This window comes from Cygnus atratus, chromosome 17 (genome assembly GCF_013377495.2).
Source record: "Cygnus atratus isolate AKBS03 ecotype Queensland, Australia chromosome 17, CAtr_DNAZoo_HiC_assembly, whole genome shotgun sequence".
NCBI lineage: Eukaryota > Metazoa > Chordata > Aves > Anseriformes > Anatidae > Cygnus > Cygnus atratus.
In genome coordinates this window covers 3,384,848-3,410,557 of record NC_066378.1, presented here as the reverse complement: position 1 = coordinate 3,410,557, position 25,710 = coordinate 3,384,848, and the positions used below count along the sequence as shown (strand labels likewise).

At 56.0% G+C, this 25,710-nt stretch overlaps 1 protein-coding gene across 1 annotated transcript in view; it reads right to left on the bottom strand.

Annotated features, from left to right (window-relative positions):
• Positions 1–25,710, bottom strand: part of RBM19 (RNA binding motif protein 19) — a 61,373-nt gene that overhangs the window by 21,395 nt on the left and 14,268 nt on the right. Inside the window, exons 19-21 of the mRNA XM_035556840.2 lie at positions 24,915–24,994; positions 23,801–23,856; positions 22,447–22,563 (exon numbers count right to left, since the gene is read on the bottom strand). Of these exons, the coding sequence (XP_035412733.1) occupies positions 22,447–22,563; positions 23,801–23,856; positions 24,915–24,994 (253 nt within the window). The remainder of the gene's footprint in view (positions 1–22,446; positions 22,564–23,800; positions 23,857–24,914; positions 24,995–25,710) is intronic.

Genomic DNA, 25,710 nt, shown 5'->3' with positions numbered 1-25,710 from the left:
CGCACGCACAAAAGGAGCCCGGGATGCAGCAGTGCCAAAGAGCACCTGGGAATAAACACAGTAAAGGCCGTAAATGCTCTCGTGAAACGATATAAGCTAAATCCTGGGAGTTAACCTGCTGCACCGGCGGCATGACCAGGCATTCATCCACCCAATTTCCTCCGGCAAGGCGGTGTGTAAATGTACCATTATGAAGCCTCCAAATGAATCCGCACGCCTCCTCCTCGGCGCTTCCAGCGCTCTGCCTCCCTCCTGCCCCCTCCGAGCTGGAGCTGGGCAAACAAACAAACAAACAAACAAACAAACAAACCCGCGCGGCGTGGCCTCGGCTAGCGGAGGGGCTCGGGTTCCTGCACGAGGAGGATGCTCCCGGGGGTGAGCCGGGCACCGGAGCTCCGCGGATGGCTCCTCTCGTTGCCGCGTCCCTGCGGGAGCCGAGAGCCCTGGGTGGGTTAAAGGGAGGGCTGACGAGGGAGATCCTGGCCCAAAGGGGTTTAAAACGGAGCTAGAAACGGCAACGACGGCGCTCCAACCCATGGCACCACGGAAAACACGACCTGCGTCACGGGCACCGCCCGCGGGGAGCGGAATGTTGGCCGAAGGACTTGCAGCGCCCGCTCTGAGCATCAAATTAAGAGCGTCCCTTTGAAACCACAGCGAGACCCGAGGCACGGGGTGGGCAAAGAGGGGACAGCTGGGACAGCCCCTGGAGGTGGCAGCAGGGCAGTTAGGGACCCTACGGGGGAGCCCTGGGGACACGCAGCGGCCTTGGCCACCAAGAAGACGACAGCGGGGACCCAGCCCGGAGCAGCACCTCCTTGGGGCTGGGGGAGGAGGCCGGCAGGGCCAAAGAGGGCTGGGGCTGTTGTAGGGGACCACAGCACAACGTTCAGCAGGGGGAAGGAAAGCAGAGGGACAGGGCTGACCCCGCCGGGGCGGAGGAGTAAAACACCCCCCCCCACCGCGGCGCTAATTAGAAAGCACAACACAGCAATTACCATCCGAGGAGCTGTGAATGAAGTGGAGAGCCCGGGCCTTTAATGTTCTCCTCTCCAGCGCAAGGCAGAGGCTCACACCTCTCTTTTCCAATTATTTCCTCCAGATTTGTGCGGGGGAAGAGAGGCAGAGGCTGGGGGGGGGTGGGGGGGGGAGCCCAATTACCCCCCGCAGCGCCAGGCTCCTCGTACCGGGGGGACGCCGCTGCTGCAGCCCAGGAGCTCGGGGACGGCCCCAAAAACCCACAGGAGCGGGGCTAGAGGAAGGGACAGGGACGCAGCTCATCCAAGCAAGGTGACAGGGAGGAAAGGAGCTTTTAGGCAGGCTGCCGTGCCAGCTGCTGAAAACGCGGCTCACCGCTGAGATCCCACCGAGCTGCTTTAACACCCGGGTGGGGATGGCTACGGAGGAGGGTGGGCTCCCAGCAGCTCGGACCCCTTGTTGTTGCCTCCTTCCCCTTCCAGAACATGACTGCGATGTTTGCAAACCCACTGGCACGCAGAGACCTGTGTGCACAGGCAGCAGGCACCCCAGGAGCCGGGTTTCCCCTCGGAGCTGACGTCTCTCCTCTCTCCGCGGGGAACTGGACGGCGATCAGCCGGCGCTGGCACCAGACCCCGCTGCTGGCGCAGAGCATGGCCCCGGGCCAGGCTCCTCTACCCCTGCACCAGGCTTCACAGGGCAGTCCCGGGAGCCAGAGCGAGAGTGTGTGAAACCCTGAGCAGCCACGGACCCTCTTGGGACACGGATGCTCACCACCAGGAGCTGAGCTTGGAGCTGCGGAGGTCAGAGGAGGGTCCTGGCTGAGACCACAACCAGTCCGGACGGAAAGCTCCGATCGGCCACTCAGGCGTCGCCTGTCCTGCTGCATGTCAGAGTTATGATGAGGATTTCGGCGTCTCTGCCTGCCTGGATGAAAGCCGGGGAGCTCCAGAGCCCCTGCAGCGGCGCCAGGGCTCAGCCGTGGCACAAGCGCTTGCAGGCGCAAAGCCCTTCCCGAGTCAGCGAGCCCGCCTCTGCGGGAGGCTTCAGCCTCCCCTCCGCTCAATCCTGCGCCGGGCAGACCCACATCCCTGGCGCTGGTTTCTGGCGGAACACCTCAGGTGGCATCACACCAGGCTGCTCCGAGTTCACCCGCAGCGAGCGTGCCTTCCTAGAGCCAAGGTAAAAACAAAGGCACCCCGTTTTACCTACACGGCGCCGCTCACGATTAACAAACTCAGCCTGGGAGGCGAAAGCAAAGAGCAAGCCCTTTGCCAAGGAGGTCTGCAGAGCACCCAGCGACCCGCCGTGCACGCAGCCATTTCGCCACCCCCTTGCTGCCTCATCGAGGCATCGGAGAAAAGCGTTTCAGAAATAAATCCCGGCCGCTGCACCGCTCGGCGTCGGGCAGCGCTGCTCGCACAGGAGGGGGGAATTCACCCACCGGCGGCGGGCGATGGAAAGCGTGGGTCAGGCTCCTGGTGGGAAGCAGAGCGGAGGCACAAGCGTGGCTGGGTTTGCAGGATTTGGCTCTCCCAGCTTTGCCCTCCCCGCACACCGCAGGCGGCTCGCCAGCCAGGCTGCTGAAATCCATCGTGACGCCCGCGCTCGCCGTCCCTGGCTTGGCAGCACGCTGCTGGCTGGCAGGGCTGACAGCCCCGAACAAACGCACCAACTGAGACGTTTCCTCAGCGAGAACCTTCCTTTCGTCCTGATCCAGGTTTACAGAGGGAGAAAGGGAAACCAGTAAAAGCCTGCGTTGGCCCTGGCTGAGCAACCACCCACGCGGGCACAGGATAACGACAGCCACAACCTCCCTCGGCCTGTCACCGGCCCCAAACCCAAGAGCGAGGCGGGAAGCTCCCCGAGATGCCAGCAGGGACACCCCCTGGCGTCCCTCATCGCCGGTGCCAGGTGGCATCGAGCACCTCTGCGCGGCGCTGCCGGGCACCCGCCGCTCCTCCTGGCGCTTCGGCAGCTCGTCCGCAGCTTCTGCGGCCGCCCCCTCGCCTCGCCGGCTGAGCGGAGGGAGGAGAAGGAGATTTCTCCTCCACGCTGCAGGATGCAAGCCGCGAGCTGGCCGCCGGTCAGAGGACCATCACTCCTTGGGATTGTAATTATATCCTTCTGGCACAGGCCAGCCGGGAGGCGAGTCCTTTGCCTGCTAATTATAGGACGCTCCGTTGCTGTTAAGCAGAGCGCGCTGCAGCCCGGTAGACACCACGCTGCTCACTTGGCTTCGCCCGCTTGCCGGGAGGTGCTCGTGCATCCCTCAGCATCGCGGCCAAGCACCTGGAGGATGGGGGAATCGGGGAATACAGGTGTTTTCTGGAAACCTCCTTCCCCGCTCTGCTGACACCAGCAGCGAGCTGAGAGCCGGCGGCTCCCTCCGTGCCCACGGCTGCTGTCCTGCCACGAGCTCACCCCGAATCTTCTTCGCCCCCCCCGTGCCTGGGTCCGGCCCCAGCAGCCCGGGCAGCTCCTGGAGCTGCTCACGCACACGCCGCACAGCTCGGCAGTGCCTCACCTCGCAGGAACCGCGGATCTGCCTGAACACAAGCCCAGCCGGAAGGCGTCCTGTCCGCCAAACGCGGGTACCCCGCACTAAGCACACGCCTTTCCAGCTCTGTGCCTGCACCGTTTTGTACTCCACGCTCCTCCAGACCCAAACCCACGAGGATGTCCACGAGAAAACGAAGCAGACGCGTGCTGATGGAGCCAACCTGATACCTGCTGACCCCTTCCGCTCAGCCTCTGCTCCTAGCCCTCTTCACCTCGTGCCATTCCCTGCCTTAAAAAAGAAGCGCTTGAACTGCAAGCTCCGTAGGACAGGCCAAGTCCTGGTGAGCCCTGACCATTATTTTCAAGTCCTGGACAGAAGTCATCTGCAGCCTGCTTGGTCTCGGTGTGCCCTGAGCACCCGATCAAAGGCCGGTTGCGAAGCTCTGGCACCACGAATCCACGCACGTGGCTGGAAAAGCCAGCTGCTGCCCGCTCCCCGAAGGGCAGCCCTTCCTGAAAAGCAAATAAATCAGCCTTACGTTTCTCCAAACGCCAACAGATGTCCCACTGCCCAGGATAATCCTAAATCGGGGGGAAAAATAAACCACAATACCAATGGTAACAGTGGAAAGTCGGTCATGAAAACCTCCAGCAAGGCCACCAGCCTTCTCACGGATTGCCACCTACTGCCACCACCTCCTCCTCTCTCACTGATGACTTCCCATCCCCAGAGCCCCGCCACCGCCTAAATCCCTCCTCGTGGCTGCTGCAGCCCTGGACGAAGCTCGAGGGGGTGAGCTGGGAGGTTCCTGCTCATCACCAACAGCTCCAAGCAGGGCACGTGGGGCCAAACAAGACCAAAGTCCTCCCCTTCCCAGCCCGTGCCACCTCAATCCTTGTGGCGGGCCACAGCCACGCTTCAGCCCCGCAGAATTCAGGCGATCTCTTTGCAATGGTCATCCTAATTTCCTTTCCCCCCCCCCCCCCCCCTCTTTTCACCCCCAAAAAGGACCTTCCCTCCCCCACCAAATTACTCCCCTGCCGGTCTTTGCTTCCGCGCCGATTTACTGATTACGGGGAAAGGAAAAAAAAAAAAAAAAAGGGAGATATAATAACGGTCCTTTTTCTTTCTTCCTCCTTTTGGAAGGCAGGACCCTGCCAAATGGTTTTGCCCCTGGGCTGAGCCGCGGCCAGTTCCACCCCCTGCAGGAGGGAGTTAATGAAATACGCAGCGGAAGGTCCCTCCCGCCTCCTGCTCCAGGACTTGGGCTGACTCCACTACGGCTAATCCCATTACAAGAAAATAACGTGGATAATTCAAGCTAATGAAATCGTTACAAGAATGTGGACAGCCAGGGGTGGACATTCAGAGCCAATTTAACACTCCTCGGTGTTGTTATCCCCGGCGCAGGAAATATCTGAAAGGAGGAAGGGAAAGGAGAGAGGGAGAGAAAAAAAAAAAGAAGCCCTCCTCTCTTGTTAGCTTAAATCCTGTTAGAGAGTTCAGGAATTAATCTGCCACCTATCTCCCCTGCTACCATTATCATCATCATCATCAATAACGTCTCCTCGGTAACCTCTGAGCATTAACAGATGAAGGCGCAGGAGGGCGCGGAGCCTCCCGGCACGCTGCAGCGAGCGCGGCGCTGCCGCTGCCACCACCCCGGCGCAGAAATGGGGACAGAGAAGGGGACAGAAAGGGGCGGCAGGGCTGAAGCCTGGACCCGCACACCCCAGCCTTCCTCTCCCGCAGCAGCTCCGTCCTCAGCTCCCTGGTCTAGCTCGAGGTGTGCTGGGTCACCAAACTGCCCTCCAAACCTCTCCGAAAACCGCACGGGGCACAGGAGGAAGACAGCCACGGGTGCTCCTTGTTCCTTCCTGCACGGATCATCACCTTTTTTTTTTTTTTAATTTTTCACCAGCCTCTCCTCGCTGCCCACAAGCATCATCCGTAGTTGGAGGCCTCTTGGTCCGCTTGCTGCAGCGAAATGGGGTTTTGCCTTACCTAATTCCTGTTCTTCTCCACTCCTAGGGACAGCCGGACACGAAGCGAAGAGATCCCCACCTCCTGCAGGTGGATGCAGCAGGCCCGGGGGCAGAGGTGCTGCTGCAGGCGAGATTTCAGAGAGATCCGAGCTCCCGCGCACACCCAAGCACCTCCTGGTTGCAGCCTGACACGGGCACGGCTCATGCTTGTCCCCATCCTGCACCGCTGGGTGGTGGCAGGATGGCGCAGAGCCCGGGACAGCCAAACCTTTCCCATCCTTCCAGCTCAGCAGCTGCAAAGCCCCGGCTGCTGCTTACCGACCTCACACAGACACGCACCGCTTCGGTCCCTCCGCGGAAACAGCGACCTTTGGGATTTAAAATAGAGACGGAGCGACACGAAGGCGAGAAGTTGGAGCGAGACGAAGCAAAAGCCCCGTGGCAGAAGCAGCGGAAGAGCTGGGAGCACCGCAGAAGGGTGAGCTGCAGGAGGCCGGGCCACCAAGAGCAGCGTGCCACCAGCCTCCATGGGTCACAGAGATGGGACATTTGGGGTCCAGCCCGGTGGCTGTCCCCTTCCCATCCCATACAGAGACTCTGTGATGTGCCATAGGGGAATTTTTCACCTTTGTGCCACTCCAGCACAAAGAGCAGCTTGTCCTTCCCCTTTTCCTAGGCTTTATTCTCACCAAGCTTGCAGGAAAACTGCCACCAGCCACACTTCCACCTTGTGCCCCGTGAACGAGGCTGGGACTGACCCAGGCTTTTGGAAACCAGCGATGCCCAGGACAGGGAGGGATGCGGTGGGCCGAGCCCCCCGGGCCGAGCGGCACCACCCCATTTCTCCGGGTGCTCTCTCTTGCGCCCGTCTAATTACATCCAGACGGCGCTTCCAGCACACCTGCCGCAGCAACTGTTTATCTCGCCGCCTCCAAGAGCACCGCTCGCAAAGTTTGCTAGGGAGGAAAGCCAATTAGCATGGCTGGGCACGATGATCCCTCGCGCTTTATCTCCGCCGCTCGGCAGCGGGGCCCTCTCGTGCTAATTCCCTCCCTCCTTCCGCTTTGGCTCCTCCGGTTGGAAATACGCAGAGAGGACCCGAAAGCAAACCGGGAGGGGGGACTGTAGGGCGGGGGGGCAGCGGTGCCCAGCCCTGGCTGCCCCTGCCACCTTGGGAAGCCCCGCAGCTCCCCAGGGAGCAAGGAGATGCCAAGAGGGGTGCCTGAAGAAGAGCCCAAGATCCGGCGATTGGGGTGAATTGTTGGGATAAATGCGGTGAAGGCACTTGCAAACGATTTTTAACTGAATTTTGGGAAGAGGTGGGCACGCAGCCCGTTGGACCTGGCTTCACGGGGCAGAATAAAACGATGCCGAGCCAGCAAGTACTTGAAAAATAAGTACATAAATAAATAAAAAAACCTGGTAGATTGCCAGCGGTCAGGGTATTGTGCTCTGGGAGCAGAGCGTTCCCATGTCCTTGCCCCACACCATGCTCCAGACTCCCCTCTCCAGCCACCACACCAGCCTGGCTCCTCTCCCTCGCTGCCTGTGCCGGGCTGTCCTCACCTCTCCTCTCCGAGCCCATCTCCTCCTTCATCCCCATCACCCAAGCTGGGTCAGGGCTCCTCTGAAAGCTTCCTCGGGACTTTGCTCCCCCTTCTTTTCCACCTGCAAGTCGCCGGCTGGCTGATGGCTCCCTTTTCTGGCTGTCACTTCAAATCCTCTTTCTCCTACTGCTGGTGCCAGCGGGTTGCTGTCCCTCGCCTTCCTCTCCTCTTGCTTGGGACCCATCTGGGCGTGCTGCCGATGGAGGATTCATTGCCATGCCGTCCCGACGTGCCTTCCCACGCTCGTTGGGTTGCCAGTAGCCCTCAGCTCCGTGCCACCCTGCTTCCAGCTCCAGGGGAGCCCCTGAGGTTTCCCCCGCAGCCACCCGCCTGCGCCCCCTCGGCCTCACCGCTGGGCAACCTGCCCGGGGTGCCGCACAGCCCTCGCTCCCCACCTCTTCTACGTGGGCAAAACCAAAGCTTAGCTCTTTCTGGATGCATATCAAATTTGGGCCCAGAACTTCAAAAAAAAACAACCCACAACTACCCCCAGTGTCAGCGACTAGGAGGACGCAGATGCGCTTCTTCCAAGGAGCTCTTCCAAGGAGCGGTGGATTTACGCACGAGGCTCTTGCCAAGGTCCTGATTTTCCAGGGAAGCCTCTCCGCCCTCGCGGCCTCCCTCAAAGCCTCGCAAAGGAGGCAGCCTTGGGCCCTTCCCTCTCCCCCCCGAATCTGCTTCCCCCTCGCCTAAACTGCTTGCTTCAAACCGGAGCAAAACATTTCACCCCTCCTCGATTTATTTTCCTTAACAGTTGCTTGTGAGGGACCTTATCAAAAGCTTTCTGAAATTCCAAGTAAATTAGTCATTAGGCAGGTTTTCAGAACAGTAATTAGGCCACTCCATGCCCCTGATGTATTATTTACCTGAGAAGATATACATAATTAGGGCTCTTCTTTATAACTGGTATTACACGCGCTAAATTCTACTCCAGTCTATCGTGTAATTACGCAATTAGGCTGCATGCTAAACAGAAAGAAACCAATTCTGAAAACCAAGCGAAAAAGGGAAAAAAAAAGGCCGGTAATTATTATTTTTAAATCCCCCATCACCGGCACAGCGGCGGGTTTTAAAATTTTAATATCCCTCCACTCCAGTCGTTTCTGAACAGGTGCTAGAACCAGGTTTGGTTTCCTCGTTTTTGCCACGTCTAATCCTCGCCTTGCGCCGCCGATTCGCTTCCTTAAAGGGATTTGCTCCAGGGCTGACGTTCCCAGGGGCTTGCAGCTCCCTTCCCCGGTCGGCAGGGATTTGCTGTGCTCGGGGAGAAGGGGTCGCATTGTCTCGCAGCCTCTCCTCGTCCTCCCTCTCCTCCCGAAGAACGATTATTTCCAACAGCTTCCCGGCCGCAGCCGGAGGACGGCGGACGCAGGCAGGTCCAGTTGCTATGGCAGGGCTGGCGCAGAGATTTAGCCCTACAGGGCTGGACCTTACAGAGTAATCCAAGCGGGCAACGGGGCCAAAAAAACATCAGGGAGCACCGGGGGCTGCGCAGGAGAAGCCAACACCTCTGCAAGGGGCAGGCAGAAAACCAGGGGTCGGGTCCTGGCTCTCCAAAGCCGTGCCCAGCCCTCGTGCACCTTTCGGCAGGAGGATGGGATGTGGCGATCCCAAATTTGTCCCCCTGTTCCTGCTGGCCGTACCTAGAGGTGTGAGCTCTTCTCCTCTGCAGCTCCACGTCCCGCGGCGTGCTGCCCTGCTCTGTCTCAGCCCTGCTGATGGAGGAGCGCGTGCCACAGGGAGTGCCACGCACCTGGAGAATTTTTTAATCTACCTATTATTACACATCTATTTTAGAGTTGGTGAGATCAAAGAAAAGTGCCCAGGACTTACCCAGCATGCTTACACCTCCCTGGGAAGACACCTGTGCATTATCCGCACTCGTTTTCATGCTTTAAAGGCTCCTCTGATTCATTAACTTCGTTGCAGAAGGAAATCTGTTGCTGTCGCTGCTCTAACTACGTCTCAGCGCTCGAAATTGCCAAGCCACCGCAGGCACGGGGAACGGTGCAGGATGGGGAACGGCATCAGCTTTAGGGAGCCATAGGTAGGACACCGCTGTGGGACTCGCACCGAACCCTGCGAGAGCGTCGAGGTTTTTGGAAGACCGCCACCCCCACGTGCTGTGATTTCATCCGCCTGGGGGCTTTCTTACCCCAGCTGCTGCTTTTTTATTTGCTGTTGGGGCAAAACATTCAGTGGAGAGAAGACCGCATCTACCAGGACCGCTGCAAGAGGACTTCTCTCGAGCCCTGCCGGCCTCCTGTCCCCGCCACCTCCCAGCGCCGTGCCAGGACCCCCTGGGACACCCCACGGCTCCTGCCACCAGCTCCCACGGTCACTCCCACCGAGACGTACGAGCGCAGCCATGACCCCTATATCCCAAACCCCAGGAAACCTAAATCCTCCCACCGACCTCAGTGGGGCTCGCAGAGCATTTTGTCGAGCTCCAACTCTGAGCCACGCTTCTCCTGCGGGCAGCACCTTGCAAGACCAGGGCTTAGGAGCCCCCACGTCCCCCCAGCGATCACCAGCAGGTCAGGATTTCAAAGGAACCCGCAGCTCGAACAGCGCCGAGATTTGGGGATTTATCTCTCCTGGGCTCCTTTGAAAATCCCGATCAGAGCGCAGCTGCGGTCACAAAGGAGTTACGCTAAAAATAGTGCTCGCGGGAGGGCCTGGCACAAATCTCCTTTCCTCTCGGATCCTCCTGAGTCAGCTCGTTTTAAAGACAGAAGAGGAAATTCAGGCGACTGGCAGCGCAGTAAACAAGAGGAGGGAGATGCAGCCGTGCCTCGCGGCCCCCAAAGGGCATCCGGCAGAGAAAGGAGCTTCGCTGTAGGAACCCAGGTGAAATGGCTGCACCGACAGCCAAAAAACATCTCGGCTTTGACTCCAGAGCCTCCTGCACTGGGCTGAAGGAGAATAAATATAGAAGCAATAAGATATTTATAGGCAGGCAGCTATTTTAACATGGCTCCGCTTTAAAGAGAATCCTTATTTAAGTCCTGGCCCTGCAAAGCTGCAGGATGACTTCGAGAAATAACCAGATTAATTATTTTCACCGGGAGAACCGAGAAACACGCAGGGAAGATCAAATGCATGCAAATGCATGTGGAAGCTCGAGTGAAGTGCTCCTGTTCCGGTGGTTCAAATACCACGAGGATCCCGAGATCTCCTGAGCACGGGACAGTCCCGGAGAGCTTTCCCTACCCACGTCCTACACCTGCCAGAGGCCAGGAGGAGACGCAGCAGTCGGAACAGGCACAGGGCTCAGCAGGGGCACCGCCACCGACCAGCACCGTCCTGGTCAAACGTTCGATTGTGTCACTGCTGGATGCGCTGTGAACAGAGGAATATTTCCAGACGTACCGTATCGACTCTGATGATGCTCCAGTTCCTGCATCCTGCCCCCAAACTGGAGCCGGGGCTGCTCCCTGTGCTCAGTTTCTGTCCTTTGCCTGCCCGTTCCCAACCTGCAGCTCCCTGAGCTCCTGCTGGAGCTCAGAGGTGACTTCACGCAGCTCGACACCTTCACAGGTCGCTTGGGAAAGCCTCAGAGGACGGAAGGGAAGGAAGGACAACGACCGCACGCTGCCAGCATCGCCTGAGCCGTTATGGGACTCACAGACAATGTTTCTGCCCCCCTTGCTTCCTTGACCATGCCTTGGTGTTATGAAAGTGGAAGAGCACCACTCTTTGAGCACGGCTGTGCTGTGCTAACTGCAATTTAGCGGCACAAGCCCACGCTCCCCAGCACTGCCCTGAGGACGCACGCAGCCTGTTAGCCTTGTCTTGGGGTCTCGGGCCAGCTTTTGAGGGCAGAGGCAGGGACGTGCCTCCCCGCACCTTCCTCAACCCAGCGTCTCACCCCGTGGGTACGCAAACAGCAGCAGTGGTGAACCTGCTGCTGCAGCCTCAGGAATTTCATGAAGGGACGTGGAGGATGCTGAGAGCCTGTTCTTGCAGCTGGGCTCCACAAAACCTGAAGCCCTCCCAGTGCTGGGGGTATCAAGTTTGGTCTCCCCCTTCCCTGGCCATCTATTTGCCCTAGTCTCACAGCAACTTAATGCTGCGGGCTTCTTGGTCATAGACCTCTCTTCCTCGGGAAGAGAGGAAAATATCTGAACAACGTAATGTTAAATGTTTTGCTTAAACAAAATACTCTGGTGGTGTTTCTGACGGAACCCTCTACGCACACAAGCCCCAAGTGGTAAACATCCCTCCCGTATCCCCCGGAGAAGAAGCAAGGCGCAGCTCTCGCTGCAAATTGCCAGCAGGCAGCGAGATGGAAAGGGGCTGGCATCTTCCAGCCGAGCGCCGGAGAAAGCCATTTCCCCGACAGATGCCTGATGTCTGCGGGAGGACTGAACACGCGGCCCTGCAAACCCCGGGACCTGCAAGGAGGAGCAGGGCAGGCAGGAGAACGGCTCCCACGCAGCCGCATCAAGTGGAAGCTCCCCGATACGGGGAAGAGGAAAAGAGGAAGCTGAGAAGCGGCCCCGTGCCACGTACCCTGCGTCTGACGACAGCTGGCTGCTACGCACGCTGCTTTAGCCTCACACACGGAGGTTTGGAGAGCTTTCCTGCGAGCACTCGCTGCTCCTGGGGTCGGCAGGAAGGTGAGGAACACGCTGCACCGCCGCGACAGCGCCGGGACCATGGAGGTGGCGGCGCAGAAAGAGCCTGTTTCGGTTCACGTCAGAAGGTGGGACCTCAAAAAGGAATCTGAGCTGGGAGAGCACGAGCCGGATGCTCAGGGGTGATTAAAAGAATGAAGTCCTTTGGGCTCATCATCTCTGCGATGTTTAATAAATATTAGAGAGCTCTGAGAACGCGCAGCACCGGCAACAGCCGCCTGCAGACCATCTCCCAGCCAGCTGCTGAGCTTGGTGTTGCCTGTAGGAAGCCAGCACCCCCGAGCCCTCTTCTCAGCTTTCAACCTGGGGGTTAGAAATTTACGCAGGCAGACGGAGAGCCCTGATGCCACAGGAAAACTGTTTCCTCAGGAAAACAGCTTGTGAGCGCGGGCTCTGCAGGCTCATGGGATCCTTCCTCCCGCACCCGCAGGTAGCTCCCCTCCCGAGGGAGGCAGGGCTGCTCCCCTTAACGCGCTTCCTGCTCTGCAAACACAGGGAAACGCGAGCTGTGCTGCTCCTCGGATGGGGCTGCGGCGCACCGAGTGCTGTAAAAAAGTGCAGCCGTAGGGGAGACGGTGAGAGAGAAGTGAGGAGGTGGTCCCTTACAGCCTGAACCCTCCACAAATACAACAAGAGCACAGCTGGCCAAGAGCTGAGACACCTTCTAGGGGTGGCAACACCACAAATTGCTGGGGGTGGTGCAGAAATCCTGCAGCTAGAGAGGCTGGCGGGGGGGAGAGCTGCCAGCCACGAGGGCCTGGGGAGCGTGGAGCCTGCGAGGGAGCTGTGAGAGCCCCAGCCCTACCTCGTGTGGCAGCAAGAAGTCCCCGCAGAGGTGACGGCGCCGGCAGCCGCAGCGAGCAAACAGCCAAACGCGCTGCAGAAACGCGGGGAAACGAGAGGAGGCGATGGATGCGGTCCTGGCAGGGAGAGCCGGGCTGCACTTGCTCGTGTTAAATTAAAAAAAATTGGGGGGGAAAAAAAAAAGAGGCAAGTGGTTAAAGAGCAACTTCTCAGCAGCACCCCCTCCGCCCGCAGGTAGGGCAGGACGGCAGCTCCCTGCCCTCGCCGCGGCGGCCCTAATTTCATGGGGTTTTTGCACAAGCAGCGGGCTGGAAAATGATCCGGCGGCTGGAGAAGCACCCCCAGGTCCCCGGGTGCACGGCGGGCGGGTGGCCGGAGCCCGGTCCTGCTGGGGCGGCGAGGAGGGAGCCTGCTGCTGAGCTCCCAAATCGCAGCCGCGGTGCGCGGGGGAGACGGGCGCTGCCCCCCCGCCGCCCTCCTGGATGCTGACGAGAGAGACAGCGCAGTCCTGCGTGACAGCGTGAAATTAATATGATTTTGGGGGAAGCTGGCAGTGAGTAATGAGCATCTGAAATACCTCGCCTCCACCCCCCCCCCCTCGCCCCTGAACTCCCTTAACCCTTCAGCCGCTCGCACAGCGGCGCGGCGCCGGGAGAGCGGGCTCGAAGGAGGGGAAGAGGCAGAGCTGGGGTGGGGAGAGGCAAAGAGGGGCCGAGCAGCCCAGGCAGCTGCTGAATTTGTGGGGTGAGTTTTGGTGTAAATGCTGGAGGTGCTGAGGTCAGCGCTCTTGGAAAGGCAGGACCCGAAACGTCGAAGAGCACGGCTCCACGGGAAGGCGTTTTGGGGCTGGAAGGGACCAGGGCTGGCCTCCGAGCCTCTCCCAGCAGGTCCCAGGAGGCCACCCGTGAGGGGAACAGCCCAACGTGTCCCCACCACCTCTGCTAAGAAGCCAGGAGGTCACCTTCCCAGGGGGCCAACAAAACCTCGGTCTGAAAAAGCGCTCCGTGCGAGGGTTCCTTCCGAGCACTCCTGCTGCCCCAAAAAGGGTCAGTCCCATAGCACCACGTCCCTGCAAAGACCAACCCCAGGAGCTTCCTACGCCTCCCGGTACCAGGTTCTCACGTTTAAGATCTCTCCTCTGCCCTGCCAGACGCCTGGAGCGGTCAGCTGGCTCAGCTGCAGCTGGGGGAGGAGGGAAGAAGACAGATGGTCAGCGTGCCGTGCCTTCGCTTGGCTTCTTTGGGGAAAGCAAGACGCAGAGAGAAATGCTCTCGGTGCCACGAGCAGCAGAAGCCAACGCCAGGTGCAAACGCCAGGGCACAGGAAACCTTTGGGGTCCGCCCGGGCAAGGCAGGAGAGCGATCACAGCCACGTCCCAAAGGCTTCAACCCCCACTAAATTGGAGGAGGAAGAAATGCTGCAGCGGGCTTGACGTTAAAGAAGAAGATAATGCAAATAGAGATGCAAATAAAGGACACGGTGTCACCCTGAGCAGCAAACTGTGATTCATTAGAGGCTCATTCAAGCCCTTCGCGGGAAGCGAGACTGAGAAGTACCCACACACAGGCGCCGGCGAGAGACGGGGAGGTGGGCAGGTCAATGTCAACGTCTGGCTAAGGAATGCGGTGGGGGAAAGATTTTAAGACGAAGGAAATCATCAGCTGGACGGCTCCTCGGGTGAAAAACTAAGGCAAGAGTCAGAATTAGTCCAGGTCATTCCAACAGGGCAGGTCCTGCGAGCCCCCAGCCTGACCGGCCAAGGGGCAACGCACGAGGAGAACGAGATCAGGCCACAGCCTAAGCCAAAAAAACCCTAAGACAAAAACCCCACACGTTTTCCCTTCCTTATATATAGACACACGGGCAGTGCTCAGAGCAATTCAGACAAAAGGAGACTTCCTAACACTCACACTACGGCACCCAGCCCTTCCGTCGGATTTGCTGCTCCTTTCCCATCGAGGAGCAAAAGCGCACGCACGTGCGCCAGCCCCGCTCGGCACAGAAAGCTGGCAAAGACCCCGACGCAGAATCCCAGAGTCACGTCCGACCAAGACACCTCAGCAGCAGCCCCTTCCCCACCTCGCCTCACCTCCCCAAGCCCTTCCCCACCGAGGAGCAGCGGAGCCTGTGTGAAACTCACTGAGCTCCCCCGGGAGGCTCGGCGCCCGGGCGAGAGGCGCTCCCGCGGAAGGAAGAGGCCTAAAAACTCCTTAATTTGTGTCGGACGGGAGGCCTGAGCAAAAGCAGGCAGCCGAGAGCTCCTCGGCAGAGGTTTCAGGTGAGCAAAAAGGGGACCTGTGGGCAGGGGACATGCAGAGTGCAGAAGGGGGGGGGGGGGGAAATAAATCAAATATTGCAATGAATATTCAAGGCAGGGAAAGAGATGTCCTGAAAAAAAATCCTCCTTCTGCTCTTGGGAAGATCCACCTTTTAAAGCAGCCCTGTCAAGATAACACAGAGTTAAACATTTCCTTATCTATGTTAAACACCTTTACGATTCAAACTGGAAAACAGCACCGAAAACCTCTTTCGCTCTGCCCCGCCCCACGGCTCGTTTTGCGGAGCCAAATGCAAGCGGCCAGCTCCACGTCTGGGCTCTGCTCGACGTCGCTGCGCCTGGGCTCCCCAGGCGTAAGGAAGAGGCTCGGAGAAGGACCCCCATCTCCCCCAAAAGTTTAATTTATGCTTTTCAAGATCGGACGAGAAATAAACCAGCCCAGCACACCCCTGCCTGGCGGAGAAAACCCTGGGTGCTGCGAGCTGGGTCAGGCTGCAGGGGGGGGACGAGGGCACCCACACCCCAGATGTTCTAGGAGCATGGATTATTTGGGGCAGCAGCCACCAGGGCTGGATGCAGACTTTTGGGGCCACCCTTTCTGGAAGAGGAGGAGGAGCTAGCTCTCAGCTGGGAAGAAGGGAGCAATCAACCAAGCTGCTTCCTAACAGCACCAAGGGAAAGGCACCCAGCCAAGACAAACATTTTGCCAGTGCCTTCAAAGCGCACTTGTAGACCTTAAGCGGGTGAGCGGGGCCAAGCTGCAGCAGGAGTACTGGGGTTGAAGGCATCAATCCCAGAGCAGCTTTCTGCAGCCCCAAACGCTCAGCCCTCCCAGCAGCCCATGCACAGACCCCACATCCTAATCACGGAGCCGAAACCCCGCATTAACACGAAGCGGTGCAGCATCAGAAGCCCCTTCCGGTTACGTCTCCCAGGGACGCGGTCCCCAGCTGGCTCACCGGTGCTCCTCCGATACGTGCCTCCAGGCCTAGATTTGCAACGTGTTTTTGGAAAGCCACCTTTGAAACGGGAACCGACAGCAGGTGGGTTTTTAAGCCCCTGGAGACAAGCCAAAATGGATTCGTGTGCCAACAGCGCTCGTACCCCACCTGCACGCTGCGGGCACCAGGGCGCGCGCACGCACCTACACAGGCTCTCTGACATGAACTCCCACCAGCAACGCTGCCCAGGAGCCGTCCGTAGCCTCAGACGAGTCAAAAGATGGAGCAGGAGCTCGGTGACTTTGCCTAGGGTGCAGGGTGCTGCTGGCCGGGTTCGACCCAGTTCGACCTGATGGCTGCAAAGACCGCGGAGCAGCCGGAGCTCTGCTGAGCACAAATAACCTCTGGCACGGCCCTGCCCTGCTACGGGTACATCCCAGCACTTGTTTTAATGCCTTACTCCCTCTTAGTGTCCATTTCTCCGAGGCACCTAAACCCCAATCCACAGAGGTAGTGAAGTGAGTGGCCGGTGCTGGCCTGGATAACGAACAAAAAAAATTGAGCAAGGCTCCTCGCCCACGGGATGAGCCTCTCTTCCCTGCTTTTGGTGACTGCTCTAGCACGGGGGCTTGTTAATCTGCCCGCACCGAGCAACAAGGGATTTGGCTGGCCCACCAGGCTGTGGAGGAGAGCAGGAGGCTCCTCCCCCGGGCAGAAGCATCCTCCTGGGGAAAAGGGCTGCATCTCCTCCGGGGAACATCTCTGTATTTGCTGGTGGGGGAGCAGAAACCGCTGGCTTTACACCGGTAACCACACAGGGGTAGGACAAGAGGCATTTCGCTCATCACCCAAACAGCCAGCCCCCTCTCCTTCTCCAAAATACAAGTCCTTCAGCCGGGTCTAGCCGCAGCCTGACAGTTGGACCGTCTTGATGAAGTGCTTCAGAAACGCGGCTTAATCTGCTGGTGGATGTAACCCAGAGGAACAGGGCACGAACCCAGCAGCAGCTTCCAGCAGCCTTTCTCAAAAAGGGCTCGATGATCTGCTCCACGTCCTGCCTGAGTGCGCCCAGACCAGCGTGCCCAACGCCTGCACAGCTAGCAACCGCCTCCCTCTGCCCCTCAGATAACAATCCCATCATCTTATCCACACTGACTTAATTTTGTTTCAGCTTTAAAGGGCTAAGAGCATAATAAACGGGAAGTTTGACAGCCCTGTGAATTGCAGTCGTTTGTGCACACCCCCCCCTTACCTCGGCTCAGGGTGCTGGGGCAGCTTCCAGCTGCGGCACAGCAGAGAGGGACCCGCGCTGTGCTTCAACCAGCTGCCCCCAGGAGGGCACAGGACGCGCTGGGGGCATCGCTCTCAGCAGCCAGCGAGGAGCCGAGCAGGTGATTTGGCCTGCCGACGTGGGAGGGTGGCAGAAAGAAGAGGAAAAGTGTTGCACCTGGGGTTCCTGGGCAGCACCGAGCCATCTCCTCCAGACCAGACCTCCAGCAGGGACTCTGCAGCTCCTGGGCTTCGCCCCACCACCAGCTCCACCCCGCCCCGAGCAGCCCCTGCCTGACCCAGACAGGCTCCTACACCACGATTTGATGCTCGCTGTGCTTTCTGCAGCTTCCCCCACGCTCACAGGCCGGCTCACTGGAGCGGGCACAGCCCGGAAAGAAAAATTTAAGCAGCCAAGAGGAAGCAGCAATGGATTTTGAGATATTTCTAGCACACAGCTGGGGTTTTAAAAGCAAAACCATCACTTGGAGAATGATCTGACAGACTGTACGGCAAGTGTTTGCAGCACTGTGCATCTTAGGGGTGTTTGCACTGCATTTTCTAATTAAAACTGTCCAGCACTTGCTTAACTCACTCACATGTTTATGAAGGCTCTGTTTCTTTTTTCCCCCCTCTTCTGCCTTTCAGTAGCAAAGATTTCCACAGCTTCAACAGGGCAACGTTAGTCCAGGAGGTAGAAATTGTCTCCAGTCATGTAGACTCCATTACTGGGAGAAAGGTGTGAACAGCAAGCATGTCTGGCAGACGGATTCATTATACCACCGTGTCCTTTATAATGGGAAATGAAAAGCCCATTCTGATAACTACACTTTATTATAATAGGTCAGAAGAAGTGAAAGGCATCATCTTATAAAATTAACTTCATAAAGACTGCCTTTAAAAAAAAATATATCTGCCAGTTTATCCACCGCATCTTTCTTCAGAGATTTTTCTTCTTCTAGGGGAGCTGTGACTCCAAAGCCTCGTCCCGCTGCCTGTTCTCACTTTTGCCCTCTATCAGGGGGAATGGAGCTGTTTTCTCCTGATCAGTCCCAGGCACTTGTTTTGCCAGATGCAATAACGCCATGTCTTTGTCAAGACAAAGAAAATAGCCAACAAAGTAGTTAAAAACTAAGAGAGACCCCAAAGGTCTTCCTTCTCTTCCTCCTTCTCCGTAGGGAAGTCACAACGGAGATAAACTCGCCCCACAGCCCCGCCGTGCTCTGGCATACCTTTCAGTTGCTTCTTCGTGCAACTCAAGTCCACTCTTAACAGCCAGGGATAATTTCTAAGACTCAATAGCTTCTCACAATGCGTTTGGATTCATTTCCTACAGGTGAAAGACAAGAGGTGGCCAGGCAGATGATAAAACATCTTCTAGGGGCACTGCTCTGACACCCGATCTCGCTCTGGACAGCGCTCACAACGTGCGGGTGGCTGCGACTAATTGGCAGAGGAGGGCTGGAAGCGAAGCTCCTTGCAATTTTAGGAGAATTTATACTGAAAAAAATAATGACTACATACTTTCAGGTATGTTTTGCAAAGAAGGCAAAAGGAAAACACCACCCTCAACGCGCACAAGTCGAGACGCAATGCCAAGAGCTGCTCCTGTGGTGGTACAAGCGTCAGGCACCAAACTCTAGATGGACCCTCTGCGGTATTTGTGTCTCACATTGCATTAGACCGGGTGGAAACCTTTAAGACTTCTTCTAAATCTCACCGTTTCCCTTTTGGCAAAAATAAAAGGTGTCCTTGAAGTGTCACATGGCAGTTGCAAACCAGCCTTGTTTGTAATATTCATGAAAGTTGGTGCAGGAAGGAGGATGGAAGAGGATGCTACGAAACAAACGGTTAATTGGGACTTCAAATGAAGGTTGGATCTAGTGTGAGAGATTTTAAAGGAGCCTAATTTTCAGAAATTGCCAGAGCTCCAATCTGTGAAAATGTGGCCTTTCACAGATCTCCAATTCAGCTTGCCACATCGAGAGTTCCTTTTGAAAAAAGTCGTGCCATAAAAGCCCCCCAATTTGGTAGCAAAAATTAGCAGCCTTCATGGGACATCAATTCCTTTGTCTCTCCTCCCCTAAGCACGGCTCTTTGGAAAGGACGAAGGACCATTTGTCTTTTGTTATTTTTGCAGGTAGTGAAGATAAGAGTAGAATCTAATAAAGAACAAAAATGGTGAAAAAAACCACACCACCCACAAAAGCTAAATCTTCACACCTAGCCCAAAAGCTGCCCCTATAATTGAAAAGCATTTCTCCCTCTGAAGAAAATAACACCCATCAGGCCTCAAAAAACCTCTCCCGATGGCACGACAGAGGCCAGCACCTCCAGCAGGAGGGGACAGAGGGACACCACATGTCCCAAAGCCATCGGGCTCGGGGTGGGGGGTGGGCACACGTCCACCCTGCAAGCCTGATTTTGCAGGGGCAGGACTCCAGCCTTCAGGGCTGCTAACCTGAGTGCTCCTGACTTCAGCTCCTTCCTTCCTCCCGAGGATTTGAACTCCACAGCCCCAAACCCCAAAATCGAACTCGTTCACATCGAGTCTCCGGCACGCCATCAACCTGGGGACAAATCAGGTTGAATTTTGCACGCGCTCGCAGACCTCTCCACGCTACCAGGGACCCACCCTGCCACTCGACGGCTGTACGAACACGAGCAACGGGACAGGGCAAGTGTGAGCATCCAAGCCGTGGATCCATACACCGAGATATTAAAAAGCATAAAGACAACCAGGGAAGGAGTTCCTGAACTGCCAACGCCGAGCAGCGCGTGTACGAAGCCTTCCAAATCTGCTGTTCCAAACACCCAACTCCCTTGTTTCGCTGTTTCAGTGTCATTAACACCTACCGCAGCGAGAGTTAAAAACGAAGACAGCTCCTTGACAAAGCTCAAAACACGCAAATATTTGTTTGGGGGTAAAAACACACATACCGTCTCCTGCCAAAGCAGCTGAGAAAAGGAAAAAAAAAAAAAAAATCGAGCGCAGAAGGAAGCAAGCTGAGAGACATCAGCTGCAGGGCTTTTGAGAGCGTGAAACAATAGGGGGGAGGCTCGTCCTGCGAAGCCTCCCACCTCCACGGGCCGGGGGCTGCTGCCCGGCGTGGCGGTGCCCGGCGGGGTCCCTGGCTGTCCCCAGGCTGTCCGTCCCCAGCAGCCTCTCCTGGGCAGGCTAAGAGTGCCCCCTGCAGCCCTGCCGTCCGTGCCGCCTCCGCTGCCAAGCGACCGGTCGCAATTCCAAATAAATAAAGTAAGGAAATACAAATCGGACAGGTTCCTAAATGGAGGGAGAGCTAAAAGCTCCAAGAGCTAAAAGGCAGCTGATTTAAAAGCACAGAAAGCAATCTAGGAGGATGAAGTGTTGGGTAGCGCTCTGTCATGCCCGGTTTTAGCCTCTCTGAAGGGAAGGAGGGATGGCAGGGGGGCAGGGAGGATTGTGGGTCCCCCACCCCCCAAGCCATTGATTTTTGTTTTGAGGATAAAACCCACACCTCCGAATATCCTAGGTAAATGGGACGGATGTTCACGCGTCGCTCCGAGAATGCTGCCAGCAGCGCCCGGAGCCAGAAGCTGCTTGTTCCTTGCAATATTAATCAGAGCGCTCCGCTGCCCCTCCGCTCCCCAGCACTCAGGTGCCAGACAAGGCAAGAAGAAATAAAAAAATGTACCCAAAACCCCTCATTCTCTGCTGGGCTCGTCTATTCTCTCGATAGACATAAGCCTCCCAGGTCCTTGAACTTCACCCAGAGCCCTAATAGGCGCAGATCCCCACGGTTTTGTTTGCTCTGGTGTTAGGCAGGACACTTCTACGACCACGCTGCGTTGAGTTTTAGATCAGCAGAGCCCTGTGTGCCACCAGAACTCAGCGCGAGAACTTGAAGTCCAAGGGTTTTTGCCCTGTTTCAAAAGGGCTCTCAGGGAAGCGGGGAAGCAACAGCGCCCAGGCTGCACCAGCAAGAAAACCCCCTTGCTCTTCCACAGGGCTCCTTACACGGTGCCTTTCCTCAACGTGTGTCCGACAGCTGAGTCACGGCCTGCAACCGGTTAGAACCGAGGACCCCGCTCCAAAACAGTGTTTCAACGCACAGTTTTCCTCACCACCTTACACCCTTCCTCCATCCTGCAGGAATCAGGCTGCCAGCAGCACAGAAACCACTGTCCTTACCTGCGGGCGAGCCAGGAGAAGAGCATCACACGTGCTAACGAAGCAGCCAGAATTCACTGCGTATAGAGAACTGCACTGCTTCCTCTGCTCCAACAAATCCCTGCCCCACGGCTCCTCGCTAGGCAGTTCTCACAGTGTGCCCTGAGGGGTTTCAAAGGGTTAAAGCGATCCCGCAGCTCAGTCCCTTTGGAAAGGGACGCTGCAGCCCTGAGCAGCTGAAGCCACCTGCCTTCTGCTTCAACGCTCAGCAGGAAAGCCTCCTCCTAACCCAGGAGTCCACCATCCCCTGTGGATGGATGCCACCACTCTTGCTTTCGTGGATGGAAAAAGGGATGGATGGAGCTGGACACCGATCCCCCCAAATTCCTTTGGGGATGCAGGAGGAAGAACGGAGCTGGGACCACAGCCTGGGGCAACCAGCCACGGGTTCTCATCCTGGGAGCAGAAAAGACACCGTAAGCTGAACTCTACACGGCTGCACCTCTTTCCTGGGATGTGTTACACAGCGTAACGAGACACCGCACAAAAGGCTGAGGGTACAAAGAAAAGCGAGACCAGCCAGCGTGCAGAGGAATGCAGGCTGGGATCCTAAAATCCCTCTTCGCTGTTACGGCAGGTCTCAAGCCTGGCAAGGCATTCCCTGCTGGAGAGGCTCCGACAGGCAGCGCAGCCTCACATCCTCACGCAGGGATGCACCACACCAAGTACACCAGGCACGTATCCAGGTTCACAAAGCAAAACACTCGAAGGCAGAGCAAGATTTACGCGCTCCCCGCGTGCTGGGAAGGAGCTACGGCATTATGCGTGCAGGGCAGATGGAGGAGGGAGCCAGCCCGAGCTAAAACCTCTCAGAGCAGCTGTCTGCAGCGGCTCGCGGTGCTCCTCCCCAGCCAGGTGTGCCAAGCAGCAGCAAAGCTGCCGCACACGGATCAGACAAGAGGGGAAAAAAAAAATCCAAGGCGATGTCATTCGGTCGACGGGGAGTGATGCCCATGCACCGGGGACGTCTGTGGCACAGCAAAGGGCCACCCAGCTCTGACAGCTCCCAAAGGCTGTAGTCACAAAGCTGGCACATGTCATCTCTGTCCCTCAGACAGGATTTCTGTAGCGATATATAACCTGCTAAACCATTTCTACTTCCAGGTTTGCTTACTTCCACAGAAAAAACCCCTAACTCCTAATATTTACACTCCAGCAGCAAGCTCCTGTATTCAAATCTTGCTGGCTCCCGCACGGAGCACGCCACACGCCCGACAAAGCGCGTTCCTACCTGAAGAGCTCCCTGATTTCCCTGACGGTGGCCTGGAACGGGATGTTTCGGACTAAGATCTTGGAAGTCTTCTGCTTCTTGACCGTTTGCTTCTTTCGGGAGGATTTCACGGCAGGCCTGTGGAGTCAACAGAGAGGGCAGGTGAGAACCACTGTGCAGCAGCATACGCAGGGCATTTGGGCACCTTTAAAGTTAGGAGTCAGGAAAAATTAGCCAGCCAGCTCACACTGACATCCTCACTGGTATCTTATTGATGACAATAGAAATTTCACAGGGTATGTCATGTAGGAATGAATGCAAGCGATTTAAATCCCATGTCAGCAAACTGGATTCCAGTTTGCTGAGTGCAACCACAACCAAGACCAGGCAGCAGGTCTGTACTTGTACCTGCCACTAACTTTGCTTTTGAAACCAAATCTTGTCTACTCAATTATCAGAAGGAGATATTATTTGTACATATGCAAACAGTTAGTCTAATGTAAGCTAATTTTCATTCTTTCTGGATTAGAAAACAGTAAACAAAACTTTTTAATAGATTATCAAACTAATTTATTTTGCCCAGGTTGTGTTGCATTTGAACAAGAGAAAAATTTACCTACGAGAAAAAACAGCAGAATAAAGGAAAGCTTTCTACATTAAAATTCATTTAGTGGTTATCTAGACTGTAAAGTGCAGAATGAATGAGGATGCTTCATTAAAGAAGCAAAGTACAAAGTGCAGCTTGTGAACTGTTGAATTCTGGTCCCAAAGTACCAAATTCTCAGAGAAATTTTGACATTTAAGAGACACCTCTTCTGGTAGGGTTTCCAAAGTGCCTAAACAACAGTTTTTGAGTGCTGACTGTCACCTTCAAACACCTGGATTAATTTTCAGCTTCATGGGTACGAATTACCAAAATCCCAGTGGACAGGAGTCTCAGACTTCAGCATTAAAGGTATAAATCTCAGTCAGTCATCCTCTTTATTTGACAGCAAGAAACACCTCCACGGACAGGTTTGTCTGTGAGGCACCATCGCAAAAGCATTTGAGGAGCCTTTTCCTCGAATGTGGAAGTCTCAAGTGCCTGGTTCTCAGTTTGGGGTCGCTTTCGGGGCCCCACCACTGCATGCTGCTTAGGGGTTTTACTTGGAAATATGTCTTTTACTGAGCAAACACCTTCACATCAGCTGATTTTTCTTCTTTTCAAGTAAGACTGACTAAGGTGACTCCACTTAATTATAACAAGAGCTGATGTGTGACCAGCGCTACCGCTCACAACCCTCACGATGCAGAGATGCTGGCTAAGAAATGAAGAACCTACCAAGAACCACTGCAGCTTAAATGTAACCATGCTACAGAGGTAAGACAGCTTTACCTGATAGCTCTCTCCGAGATTTTCACTTCCAGCTTATGTCCATCTACAATGCAGCCCTAAAAGTCAAAAAAAAAAAAAAAATTAAGTCACAACAGCTTTCACGCTTCCAAGGTAGTGGCACAGCACTTCACGTCTTTACTCTTTCCCACGTATTCCTCCCATTCTCCCCATCAAAGTTTTTCCCTGTTGAACACTGTTCAAACAAGGCCAAGTTTCTGATATGAGGCTGAAGACAGCCTGACCGACCGAAGCAGCAGCCCGCGTCCCTGATCTCCCTGCCGATCAGCCTCAGCTCTGCCACTAAGCTGGCAGAGGCGAGTTCACTTCACTGCCTCCGACTACTGCTTCCTCTCCCTCCAGACTGCAAACTCTTCAAGGCAGGGAGCGTCTTACTGCTTGTTCTGGAATGAGCCAGGGATGACTCATTTGCTGTCAGTAGCCAATACAGCATTAAAAAAAAAAAAAGTCTGCAAAAATACCCACTTTGCTGCTTTCTCCCTTCCCCCAGGATTCTGCTTTCAAAACAACTGGGAACGCAAATCTAACCCCAAGACTACGTGGGCTGTGGAACGTGAAATCACCACCTGTTGAAGGTGGGACCCATGGACTGCGGTCACGGAGCACGAACAGATTGTACAAACCCAGCAATTTCTTCAAACCTATCTAGAAAGGGATCGTTCCAGCTGTCTGGCCCGCTTCGCCCAGGTAATGCAGACCCAAGACTTGAATGGTGGTGTTCTAGCAGCACCAGGAACAAGTTATTCCCTTGGAGCGCAGCCAAGCCCTGTGGCATGTGTCATGGAGAAGGCATAAGGCTAGAAAACCCTGAAGCCCTGGCAGATTTACAGAAGATAAAACTCAACTCTACAGCACTAAATACTGAGCAATAGTTATTCTCGTTTTGTGAGGGCCTGGGTCTCTGTCACCTCTGCAAAAGAAACCCGGCAGAATAAAAACTCACTAAATTTGCACCTTTCCACATTTTCTGCCACCTCCACATTGGATCAGTGCTAACAAACACCCTTCTGAACAAGCTACTGTCCCTTTTACACCCTGTTCCTCAACCAGATTTTGAGTCTCTCAGCTCATCCTGGATAGGCAAACCTGAGCTTACCTGGAGCCGGCGCAGGGCTTTCTGAGCACTCTCTGGCTTCTTGTACTCCACAAATCCAAAGCCCATGGAAAGCAAAGTGCCTAGGAGGAGAGAAAGAGAACTTAAGTTAGTAGGAAACTATGCTATTAAACAGGAGAGTTAAAAGTTTAAAAACAAACCAGAAGAAAGCGCTGCTGCACACTGACTAGACTAGGGGAACTCGCTGCCACAGCATCACACGCACTCACACCACGAATTGCAGTGCCCTGCACTGGCTCTTCAACGTGCTGCAGGGACAGTTTGGAGCACAAGAAGTCTCTGAACTGCTGATTGTCAACACTGGGGAGGCAAAAAGTAATACCCCAGAGAAGGGGCCAGCCTGCCCACGCCCATGCCATGAAGTCAAAGGCCATCCAGGCTGTGCTTGCCTTAAGCAAAACCTTTCCTGCGTCCAACCCCGCGGAAAGCAAGCAGGCAATGCAACGGCTCCAACCACTTGTCCCTGCAGCGCGCCGGGACCGACGCAGGCAGGGAGATGGCAAACGAACCACACACAGCACGGTGCTCAGCCAGGGATCCTCAAAGATCCTGGCTGCTGCTGTGGATTCAAGCGTGCCCTGCGATGATTCAACCAGTGCATGATGCTGGTTCCTTTCAACTTGCATCTTGTGTGGTCCTGAAGGCGTTGGCTCCTCTACACACATCCCCACAAAGCCCACAATCGAGCTTAACCTTCTAGACTGAACCCCGGTGTATTTTTGGTGGCTCTTTTCAGCCATTTCAACAGGCGTACTTCTAGAAATGTTAAAAGACTTCG